Consider the following 13,067-nt stretch of genomic DNA (forward strand, 5'->3'; position numbering starts at 1 on the left):
GCTGCTGTCTAGCCGCTCTCCGCTGCACGGGTCTACTCTCTGCCACCTGCTGCTCAACCTCAGGTGGATCCTGATTCGGGTCGCCGCGTCCGCGTCCTTGGCCTGTGGCCCTACCCCCTCGGCCTCTCATAGCTGCAAAAAAGATTATAAAACAATATTCCACACGAAAAAAAATAAACACATCCATTATAAAAGCTGAAACACATAATTTAATAGCAAAATAAAGTCAATACAACAATGAACGTAACGGAAAGTCAAAATTCTACAGAAATGACAATGAAACAAATAACGCAATATCTATATTATCTTCCAGTCCAATGTCATCATCGTCCGATGAGGATGGTGGATAATCAGCTTCTGTCTCTAATGTTGTTGGGTTGTGTAGTGCATCCTCGTCGGCCTCGCCATTCACATCAACTAAATTTGTCGGATCTTCATTAGTTCTGACATCGAGCGGATGTTCTGCACTATCATCTTGAAATGTTGGGACAGTTCTTTCGGGCATGTCAAGTTCAGAGCGAGCCTTTATCTTGCACACTGCCCACCAATCTTTCTTGTCCCGTTTTTTGCTTGGGTAGGGTAAGTAATGTACTTGATCGGACTGTTCAGCTAAAATGAAAGGTTCGTATTTGTTATACCTCTTTCTGTGATTAACATCCATTATGTTATACCGAGGATGGACTAACATACCGACCTTTTTTGTAGGATCAAACCAATTACATTTAAACAAAACCGTCCTTTTAATTGGTAGAGCTGGATACTCTAACTCGATAATGTCAATTAAAACTCCATAAAAGTCGCTTTCAACCGGACCGTAGAGTGATCTTTTTACACAGACTCCGTTGTTCATGGTAACCCGATCCTCCCCATATTCTTCAGTATTGAATTTAAACCCGTTAACACAGTACCCCTTGAATGTTTTGACCGATCTAAGCGGTCCTTTTGCAAGACTTAAAATATAAGGATTGATACAGACAGTGGGGTCTTTCACCTGTAGCACAATAGCAGTTATACGGATCAACACGATAATATGAACAACTACGACAATAAAACAACATCAATACTTACATATTGCTCAAACCAAAAGGCGAATTCACTATCCAACTTTACTAAAACTTCGGTCGGTGTGATTTCGGGGTTGATTTCATACAACTCGCCTTCAAAAACTCTATTTACAAGAATGCGAGCAAATTAATACAATTTGGATAAGATTCTTCAGTATTGAACTTAAATGTGTATATTAAGGCTTACTCTCTGTAAGGTTTGATTTCAGGGCAATTTAGAAGAATATAGTTTCGGGCAGCAACATATTCAGCATCATCTAGATATCTGTTCCAACAAGCACCTACAGGTCGCCCATTCGGTTTGAAAATAGATAATCTGTCGACGTCGTCATCAACGTCCATATCGCAAACTTCATTTCTTTGAATCCGACATGGTAGCATCGGATCACCATCCGTGAAATAGAAAGATGCAAATTTTGCTGTTTCCTCTAATAGATATCCACTGCTGATGCTTCCTTCCACTCTGCCTTTATTCGAGACCTTATTTTTGAGTTTTCTCAGGTACCTGCATAATCAAATAATTAGTTCATGTACCAAATGCTCGATCAAGGAAATATAACTGTAAATGTATTACCTTTCAAATGGGTACATCCAACGATACTGAACAGGTCCTGCCATCATAGCTTCATACGGAAGGTGTACGGGGAGATGTTCCATCGAATTAAAAAAACTCGGCGGAAAAATATGTTCCAACTTGCACAGTATCTTCGGGATATCAAGATCCAATCTCTCAAGATCTGCTTTTTTCAGCGATGTGGCAGTTAATTCTCTGAAGTTGATACTCAACTCTGTTAAAGGCTCCCACACTTCTGGCGGAAGAAGCTCCCGAAGAGCAATTGGCAAAAGTCGTTGCATGAAGACGTGACAGTCAAGACTTTTCATGCCCATCATCTTCAAACTGTTTAAATCAATACACCTTGACAAGTTGGACACGTAACCATCCGGAAACTTTAACTTTTGAATCCATTCGAGCAAAATCTTTTTTGAATCCCGATCCAAAGCATACAAAGCCTTTGGATATCTATCGGTTTCCTGATCTTGTGCTAGGCCGGGACGATCACAAATCCCATTCAACTCTGCCCGAGATTTTGCCGTGTCTTTCGTCTTACCGGGTACATTGAGCACGGTATTGAAAACGTTGTCAATTTTTTTTAATATGCATGACATCGAGATTATGCCGGATTACATTTGTCTTCCAATACGGTAAATCCCAAAAGATACTCTTTCGATTCCAACCACGGCCTTTAGATAATTCAGCATTCGTAGCCTTAGCATTATTCTCATAAGCCCTCTTAAACCCCAGACCATCTACCTCTGCTAACACTTCTTCTCCAGTCCTCACACCTCCAAATTTGTGCTTTACTTGTTTGCCTTTTCGGAATTCAGAAACGTTCCGACGGAAATGGTGACCCATAGGTAAAACCTTTCTGTGGCAATCAAACCAGGATTGTTAACCACTCTCGGGCAACGTGAATGCCTCGGTATTTTCCATACAATGCGGACATGCCAATCTTCCTGATGTGCTCCACCCAGACAACATTGAATAAGCGGGAAAATCATTAATTGTCCATATAAGCGCCGCCCTCATTTGAAAATTCTGCCTCTTTTGAATGTCATACGTCCGGATTCCAGATTCCCACAACTGATTCAACTCCGCTATTAACGGTTGTAGGAAAATATCCATATGGTTTTTTGGATTTCCGGGTCCGGGGACAAGTATTATCAAAAACATAAACTCGTCCTTCATGCACATGCCAGGAGGCAGATTATACGGCGTCACAATGACTGGCCAGGAAGAATATTGTGTTCCATAACAACCAAATGGTTGAAACCCGTCAGTACATAAGCCTAGTTTGATATTTCTTGTTTCATCTGCAAAATCTGTATGCAACTCACTGAACCGTTTCCAAGCCGGAGAGTCAGAAGGATGACACATCTTCTCGTCTTCCATTTCATGTTCGGCGTGCCATGTCATATGTTTAGCCGTGGCTTTGAAAGCATACAACTTTTGCAGCCTCAGAGTTAAAGGGAAATAAAATATATTTTTATACGGAACGTTAGCCCTTCTTTTGGCCGAATTTCTTTTCGTAACAGGTTTCCACCGAGGAAATGTGCAAACTTTACAGTGAGTTAAATCCTCGTCCGCCCCCCAGTAAATCATACAGTTGTGCAAACAGCAATCAATAACCTCAACCGGCAACCCGAGACCTTTCACCAGCTTCTTAATATTAGCAAAATGTTTTGGCATTTTGTTATTCTCTTGTTGCAGTTCTTGTAATAAACGGCAGGTGTCATCAATCAAATATATCGACCCCTGATGTCGACACTTAATATCCAAAATTTCAACAGATGCGGACAGGGGTGAGTGTCTGCTATTTTCGGGCCATATTTCTTCTTCTGCCGCACTCATCATATCAAAAAACTTTTGAGCTTCTTCATTCAGGGTCTCTTCCTCAAAAACTTCAGGACCAGCAGCATCAATAACCATTCTCTAACCGGAGTTTAAATCTCCCCCTCCCTCATTATAGTAATCGTATTCATTAGGCGGCTGAACAATAGGAGGGACATTCACCTCACCATGGTGAATCCAGACATAGTAATGTGGAACAAACCCAGACTGCAAGACATGTAGTTTCACAACTTCTACATCTCGAAAATTCGTATTTCTACACTTTGTCCTATAACATGGGCATTTTATCTCTTCCCCACTCATACACTTTGGATGTTGTATAGCAAAATTCACAAAATCTTCAAGATTAGGGAAAATATCTGGAGGCAGGAAGCTTTTGTCATGCCTTGTATACATCCAACTCCAGTCCGGATTCATTTCTAGAAGACGTACAATTAGGTACTGGTTCATAAGCTCAACGTAGCAAAGTCAATGTAATTGACTGCTAAAAGGGTAGGGTCCTATCCCATTCGTAAAACTGGCGCCCCATAATTCGATCACGATATATGTATGAATACGGTGAAAATATTCGGCAGCCTTCCGGCGTCGTTCCCAGGTGCATTATATAATATAGGGTCTGTAACACTCATTTTATATTCCGTATGGAATAAGCGTTACACAACCTATATTAAATAGCAACCCAGAGAACATACGCCAGAAAACTACCAAATATTGTTATACCATATCCATACATATATTTTTTTCGTGATCAAATTACGCAGACGACGGCAGTTTCACAAACTGTACACACGTACAATCCCGTATCGTTCAATCTCTTAAACACACGGGACGAGTTTCTACGGCTAGAAAAGATTTTATTCGGTGGGAATAAAATCTTTGTTAAAGAAATTTAATTGTTATTCAATTTACTTTAACTAATTAAAATTGAATAAAAAATGCAGTAATACTTACTTGTTGAAGAGCAGAACCGCAATAAAAAGGAGATATGAATACATTAGATGCGATGTACACATACAACAAGACAGAAACCTACAATAATAGTTTAAATTAGTTTTTTTATAACACTAAAATTAAATAATTAAAATTATACTATTACTGATTAAATCAAATAGTTATTATATACTTGTTGAAAATTCGGCAGCATTTTCCCTTAAAATGAGCATCACCCATTTTTCAGGAAAATTCTGCAAGCAAACAGTACATTTTAAAAAATATCCAACACACCAATTGATCCTATAATTACAAATATAGTAAACAATTTTAAAATTATTTTAATTTTATCAAATTCAAATATACTAACTACACTTATATTAATTAAAATTATTAGATACTAATTCTTTTATTATTCTAAATTAACTAAATAATCCTAAATTAACGAACTAATTCCTAACGTACCACCAATACATATTTTTAAATTACACTCTAATAATTATAAGCTATTTTTAATAATCAAATTTTAAAAATTGTTATTATAATGTAATTATACTAAAAATTATAATCTAAACATTATATTCTATAACATTTCTATTCTAAACATTATTAGTTATAATAATCCAATTAACATAATAAAAATTAATTTAATCTAACAAATTAATTAAACCCTAAACTAATTCCATTTCATTAACATTTAAATTAACCCCTACAATAATTTAACTAAACTAATTAAACATAAATTTACCTAAATTAATTCTGATTTAATAGTATAAATTAAACTAACCTAACAATTCAATTAATTTAACAATATTAAACCCTAAAAATACCCTAAATTCAGTTAACAAATACATTAATTAAAAAAAACTTACAGTTGTGCGGTGGCCGGTGAGAGGAGGACGGCAGCGGCTTGGCGTGGGTAGCGGTTTGGCTCCGGCAGCAAGGAAGAGGAGGAGCAGCGGGGAACAGCGGAGGAGGGAGACCCAAGGAGGAGAGAGACCAACGAGGCAGACCGGCGGCAGCAGATGGAAGAAGACGGGGGTGACCGGTGGACCAGATGGAAGAAGACGGGGGTGACCGGTGGCAGCAGTTCTTTTTTTTTTAGAATTAGGTTTCTGAAATGGTGAGAAAGATGAAAGCTTATGCATTTAATTTATCTTGATTTTAGCGACGGACTGTAATTTCGTCGCTAAAATCAAGTGTCACGACCCAAAACTATTGAGCCGCAACCGGCGCTAGGGAACGGGAGTGGTAGCTCCGGAACCCGTAGCAAGCCTAAAATCACAATTAATTTTTCGCAAATAATAAATGAATACATTAAACATTAACCAACGGAAGCAACACATTTATATATATCACGTAATCAAACATATACACTAACTGTTTCAAAACCTCGCGGGCTCTAGTTACCGTACCATGTACGAACTGGCCTCGCGGTACTATATACATCAGTTAGTGTCTCAAAACATCACACCGGCATCTGGGGCCGTGGATCATATACTAACCGCGTAGCCTATCAAAAAGCATTTAAACAATGACAGCAGTTAATATATACAATCAAAAATGAACTGCTATCTAGGCTACTATTCTATTGACGCAGGACCACTACTGCAGCACTTACAGAAGTCATAAACTAACATATATAGATGACTTCTGCACTTCAAAACTGGCTTCTAGCTAGGTCCACAAACTAAGCACCTGTAAGACATCAAAGGTGAGGGGTCAATATTTGGGAAAATACTGAGTGAGTTGTCATTTACTAACAGTATTAGTATAAAATCATAGCATCGCATTTCAAGAAAACAATAATATAAAACATATAGACAGGTATTTGATCCGTGTGAAACTAATATCCTAGCATGCGACACATTTCTCGAATAATCATTATCATTCAACCCAATCGTAAATATCAATCGCGAGTCCAACTCGCTGGTGGCCCAGCCACTAGATACGGGGACTCCAGACTACACCGTAGCCGAGTGCTCACTCGTATCGAAATCATAAACCCAATCGTAAATTTCATAATCATCATCAGCTCCCAGCTGAGTCACATCATTTCTCAAATGCAAACATACTAGACTGACTCGATACTGGTGATCACACAGCCTATTGACACCCAATAGGTAGCTAGTTTCTTCGGATCGCATACTAGTTCTCATATATAGAAATTAAATAAACATATAAGATTTCAATCAATTATATATAGTGCGATGCGTGAAAACAGTATATATATATATACATCAAATAGTTTTAATACATGAAAGTAAAAGTACAACTCACAGTGACTGCAATCCAAGAAATGATATGATCGATCTGTTGGTACGCTCTCGCTAGTCCGCTTCTACTGATTCCACTACTTATTGACACGTCTGATAAATTGTTAATGATTAGGCGTGATTCTCGTATTCCTATACGTATAATACTTTTAAGTTTTAGGATTTAGTTTCATTTTATACTTATTTACGTATTCAATAACTTGAGTCGTATAAACGACTAAGCTAATACTATTTCTCATGATTGAGAATCGCTTAACGTCCTTGACGTTTCCTATTATTATTATTCATTTAAAATGTCGAGATAATCTCGAGATTAATAACTTTCCAAGTCCGAAATCCGTCCTCTCGCGTCCAATTACTCTAAACGTCAAACACCTAGGTCAATTACAGCTTGTATTCGCGTGGGGGCGAGTTGGGGTGTACGGGTGTGCATTTTGGTGGGTGCACGATCGTGCAACCAAGTACACGTTCGTGCACCACAGGGGTACACGTTCGTGTACTTATTGTACACGTTCGTGCACCATGAAAAGTGCACGTTCGTGTACTTCAGTACACGATTGTGTACCTTGCTAGGTGCACGTTCGTGTACTTCCAGTACACGTTCGTGCACCCGTGGTGCACGGTCGTGCACCACGTGCACAGCCCCGGAAATCAGATTTTCCGGGGTTTCGCCACAATCCCGACGTGCTAAACATACCCACGCTCGATACCCATATCTCGGTTTCTTCAAAAACACCATAATAAACCCAAAAACGTCAAATTTCAACTTAAACTTAATCCTAACTCAAAACAGCCAACAAACCATCGTTTTCATACCAAAACCCGACCTCTTACCTTAATTTGATGACCGGAAATGATAGAGCTTTCGGTTCTGAAGAAATCGCCGCTTGAATCGCTCGAATCGGACGTTGAACGGAGAAACGGCGGCGAAACGACGTAATCGAATGAATTTCTCTCGCTCTCTCTGGATACTTCTTCCTTCTTTCTGATTCAATTCTAAAACCTTATATGTTAAGGTTAAAAGCTCACTTTGATCCTTATTCTTTTTCTTTATTATCATTTATCTTTTAAACTTTTCAATCGTACGATTTAGTCCATAACTAAATCGATAAACTCTTTTATTACGACTTATACGTATTATTTATATTCTATAAATAATACAAAGCCCGACATTAACACTTTCCCGTCAAAATCCAATATTTCTATTTTCGACACAAAGTGGCTAAATTACCACTTTGGTTCCTGTGCCCTATTTTGGACTTTTCTTGCCATTTTTCCTTTAAATTCCGATTCTAACTTTAGAATTGAAATATAATATAAATTTCTCCATAATAGTCTTTTCTAAAACCGACCTACTAAAACTTATTTATCGGAAAACTTTCCAATATCGCCACTTCTGCGACTGAAAACTGGACACGTGGTCCAATTAGCTAATTAATTATTTTGGGGTATTACATTCTTCCCCCCTTATAAAAATTCTTCCTCGAATTTTCATAAAACTTGTTGGGACCTTACAATTATTCTTATACCTTCCTTGACATTCATTACTACGCGTCAGTCATGTCTTTTTCTTTTACTTAGCTCTTAGCTCTTCACGTATAGCTGTGACTTCGTACTTATCATTAATCGATTATCTATCTTGCTCATAGTAGTCTCTTGTCGTAGTATAACTGAGAATCTTCTTACTGTTACCTTTGTCCTATTGGTCGTCTTTCTAAAATAGTGTGGCTCAAGGCGTATCACCGATATCGTAATCCTGATGTCTTGTGCAACTAGTTGTGATCTTTCTTCTGTCCTTATTAGCGTCGATTAATCCTCACTCGGTATTCTCCAAGTAAACTGTTTCCTTCTTAATCATCATCGGGTCGCCATTTGTGAATAATCACGACGTATTGGCTACCTCTTTAATGACGTACTTACTTCATTCATACTTCTATGAGTATTTTCTCTTATAAGTACAATCTTTGACTTTTAATCCTTGCTATCATCTAGCGATATCATCTTTCTTCCTTAGCTGTTTATCGTCGTTTCTTATTTCTCTCTGCAGTTATCTAATATTTCATTCTTGATTAGTTAATCTCTTTCAACTTGTACCTTGTTTAAGCTATTGTGAACTTTATGTTATTCTGTTGGTCGTGATCCTTCGTACATTCCCCATTGCTATATGTACTTCTCTTTGTGTTGACTTTAACCGTATAGATTATACGATCGTCTTCGTTGACCTATACTACCGGTAGTTTTATCTTCTTGACTTTCTCTGATTAGTCCTTAAAAATCTTCTCGAGTCATTATTTGACTTGTCAGTCAAAAATGTCTCTTCTTTATGTCACAATTCCCTATTTATAATAACTTCATAAGAATCTCGCATGTTTCTTTTAAGTCTAACTGTTTCGAGAATCCTTCTCGTTAGCTAACCTTCATTTAACTTCTTTCTTATTCTATCTCTCGTCTTCTATTGAAGGGTTTTCCGATTTTTTCTAATATTTATACTCCATTTACTTTACAATTTCCATAGTCAAGGAATAATTTCAACTTACTGTCGTCCTATACGCTTTATGCTTCCTTAACACTTATATCTTGATCTCTTTGTACTAGTATCGACTCTTGTCTTGTCTTTTACTTGTTATATTTGTTACGTCTTTCCTTCGTTTATAGCAGTTCTATTGCTGTTGTTCTATTCTGACAAACCTTATGACGTATTTCTAGAACTTTCACTTTTCTAATCACCTTACTAAATTTTGAGGTATTTGCATTTTACCCTTACATTTTTCTTCATATCATCCACCATTCTTACAGTTATTGACACGTATGTCTATACGTGTGCCTCTCTCCTTTTTGTTAATGCAACTTATAATTCTTAGTACTAATATTAGTAACTTTACTTAATATCGGTCATATAGCATCATTATCTCTTTTAATCTATCAAATTTCTAACTTTCATATCTTGCAAAATCACCTGCTTCATCATTTATAGTATCATCTTTTCGTCCTTCACACTTTTAATCTCTTTCCTCCAATTATGACTCTGGATTGCTACTTCGTTTATCTCAACATAAGAATAATCATTACATTTATCACTCTTATGTATTCGTTATACTTCTTCTTTTAACACGACTCTCTGTCATTTCATCCTTTGTTCAATCATAAGGATAAATATTGTATCCTTAAGTATGGCCAGTGCATTGCAGCTTATCTGCGTATGCTCTCTGGCAACAATTCCTTATTCACATTCTTCTTTGGTTCCGCTAGCTTTGTTGCAATAATTATTAATATGGCTTTATTCTGTTATTGAGGTTTCTTTTATAATTTTTATTCTTATTTAATAAGAATCTTTTATTCTTCGTCGCAGGGCTTTATATCCGAGTTTACTTACTGAACAAAAAAAATTCAAAACTTCTTTTGGCTGCGCAGCTCTTTCTAAATCACTTTTCATAAATCATTTAAAATCGTTAGTACAATTGTTGCTCAGAGTGATGTCACCTCTCATCACCAAGGAGTTTATCAAAATCACATTTCCTTTAGCATTGTAAAGATATGATGCATGATCTACATTTTAAAAATCATTTTCTTTTATGCATTTCTATCGTGGTTATGCAATGTCACATGCGATGCCTGAGCACAATTGTACTTTGAAAAATCATAAAAGCTTTCAACATTTTCATAAAATCGTAAGTCTTACTCTAGATTATACGCTCTGCGACTATTAACGACTTTCTTTATACTTATTGGATATATTTCAAATTTTTGTACTGCTGCCATATTTTTATATTACTGTCATTTACAGACTGTTCGTATGTCACATCACTTCTTTCTCTATATCTCCGATAACTCAATTAAATTCAAAATTCTATATTGATGTAATCATCATATCCACTTCTGCAACATTCTATTCTACGTCATATACAGACGCAGATACCGATGTTTCACATCGACTTCCTGTAAGCAATCCATTTCTCCCTTTACAGCTTCTAGAACGTAATATAGGAATTACGTTCACTACAAATGTATTATGTGGTGTATATTATATTATTGTTTTTGTGAGTTATGTTTATCTGTTCTTTTATTAGGCGCGTGTTTAACTACAACACTTCCTATATGTTCTCGCTTTCCGAGGATCTATCCTGTAGGCATACCCTATTATTGACATTCTATTATGCAATGCAACAGATATATAAACACAGTAATACAAACACATAAACACAATTACTGAAAGCATATAAATTGCTAATACCTGGAGGTGCCTGACGCGGGACATTAGGTTCCCTAATAACTACGCCTGTATGTCGGCCCCTAACTGTTCTACCAGAGTTTCTTCCACCTCTTTGCACAAAATAAGGGTTGGTTGTAGTTCTGGAGGACGTACTGACATAATCTGGGTGGTACTCACGTCTAAAGTAATAAGGTCGTACCGGATCACCCGACCATTCATGCTCTGTTTCAATCCTACGGGCCATTGTAGTAAGCGTACTGAAATGTTCGTCCACGTGCTCATACAGCTCATCAAACTGAGGTCCTAAGCCCCTGACATATCTACGATTAATAGTTATATTGCTTTCGTTCAGATCAGGGACTCCCTCTGCCATCCGCAGAAAATCAGTAGAGTACGCCCCTACAGTCAGCATCCCTCTAGAAAATGAACGCATCTGCCTTCTAACCTGATTTAGGGCTATTTGCGCCTGACCGTTAGCTATGTCTGCATCTTCCCTCAAATTGCGGTATCTCCGCACACTTGACCAGAAATAGTCACCTCTGTATTCCTCGACATCTAATTCATCTAACTCTTCTTCTTCATATTCTTCTTCCTGAGGATTTTCCTCTTCTGCTTCTTCTTCTAATTCTTCTTCTGGATCCTCCTCAGGATCCTCCTCAGGGTCTTCCTCAGGATCTTCTTCAAGATCCTCTTCCGGATCTTCCTCCGGTTCCTCTTCCTCTTCTTCGCTGTATTCAATCTCCGGCGAATGTTCTCTAACTCTGTTTCCAGAAGAACTACCTATCTCTGACACAGACATAAAACCATTTTGATATATCTCTGGTGATGCTCTAATATTTGCGTGGAATCCATTCTGATGGACCCCAGATGGTTCGCCTACTTCATTATGAAACCCGTTTTGAAATATAGGAGGCGCTTCCTCCCGTTCTTCCTCAGCATGCGACTGAGCTCCGTTTTGCCCAGACATGCTGAAAAGAAACAATTTCGAACGTAAGCGACCATCTGAGCCCATTTCACACGCAATTCCAAAATCAGCTTATAAAATGTTGTACCCATTTAGCATTTAATCCAGTCGCACGTAATTCGCAACAAATATCCATTTAATAACCTCAGCGCAAGTAATAAACACTTTTACCATCTCAATCATCCATAATTTGCAACCACATAACCACTTTCTATCTCCTAGTATAAGCAATAAATACTTAGTTGTTTTCGTCGTCCGTATAAACAAATACTATTCACTTACTAACTTAATTGTCCTGGTTCGCGCGCGTCATACTACATATTACCAAGGCATATATCACACAATAACAGACAACTACGGTCTGACTCTTGCTGCAGTAGTTCCTAGGTATACTTACTGACAAATACTCCCAGTCAAACAAGCAGTCAAACAATTCTAGCAGTGGTAACTGGACCAACTGTTCTCAAACAAACATTGAAACAAACTTGCAGTGGTAACTGGACCAACTGCTCTGATACCAACATTGTCACGACCCAAAACTATTGAGCCGCAACCGGCGCTAGGGAACGGGAGTGGTAGCTCCGGAACCCGTAGCAAGCCTAAAATCACAATTAATTTTTTGCAAATAATAAATGAATACATTAAACATTAACCAACGGAAGCAACACATTTATATATATCACGTAATCAAACATATACACTAACTGTTTCAAAACCTCGCGGGCTCTAGTTACCGTACCATGTACGAACTGGCCTCGCGGTACTATATACATCAGTTAGTGTCTCAAAACATCACACCGGCATCTGGGGCCGTGGATCATATACTAACCGCGTAGCCTATCAAAAAGCATTTAAACAATGACAGCAGTTAATATATACAATCAAAAATGAACTGCTATCTAGGCTACTATTCTATTGACGCAGGACCACTACTGCAGCACTTACAGAAGTCATAAACTAACATATATAGATGACTTCTGCACTTCAAAACTGGCTTCTAGCTAGGTCCACAAACTAAGCACCTGTAAGACATCAAAGGTGAGGGGTCAGTATTTGGGAAAATACTGAGTGAGTTGTCATTTACTAACAGTATTAGTATAAAATCATAGCATCGCATTTCAAGAAAACAATAATATAAAACATATAGACAGGTATTTGATCCGTGTGAAACTAATATCCTAGCATGCGACACATTTCTCGAATAATCATTATC

At 37.6% G+C, this 13,067-nt stretch overlaps 1 protein-coding gene across 1 annotated transcript; it reads right to left on the reverse strand.

Moving 5' to 3' along the window:
- Nucleotides 1-262: 262 nt before the first annotated feature.
- On the reverse strand, nucleotides 263-3,552 carry LOC126672242 (uncharacterized). Its single transcript, XM_050366191.1, has 8 exons — nucleotides 3,466-3,552; nucleotides 3,228-3,378; nucleotides 2,534-2,849; nucleotides 2,251-2,491; nucleotides 1,696-2,168; nucleotides 1,252-1,569; nucleotides 1,069-1,168; nucleotides 263-991 (listed from the first exon to the last, which is right to left on the reverse strand). The coding sequence occupies exons 1-8, from the start codon at nucleotides 3,550-3,552 to the stop codon at nucleotides 263-265; spliced, it is 2,415 nt and encodes an 804-aa protein (XP_050222148.1).
- Between the last annotated feature and the right edge of the window lie 9,515 nt (nucleotides 3,553-13,067).

This window comes from Mercurialis annua, linkage group LG3 (assembly GCF_937616625.2).
Source record: "Mercurialis annua linkage group LG3, ddMerAnnu1.2, whole genome shotgun sequence".
Classification (NCBI taxonomy): Eukaryota; Viridiplantae; Streptophyta; class Magnoliopsida; order Malpighiales; family Euphorbiaceae; genus Mercurialis; species Mercurialis annua.

Coding starts and splice junctions, on each gene's coding strand:
- LOC126672242 (XM_050366191.1), bottom strand. CDS start 3,552: ATGGTTATTGATGCTGCTGGTCCTGAAGTTTTTGAGGAAGAGACCCTG. Junction 2,492..2,533: donor GAAAATACCGAGGCATTCAC/GTTGCCCGAGAG, acceptor TGATTGCCACAG/AAAGGTTTTACCTATGGGTC. Junction 2,169..2,250: donor TACCGTATTGGAAGACAAAT/GTAATCCGGCAT, acceptor GTACCCGGTAAG/ACGAAAGACACGGCAAAATC.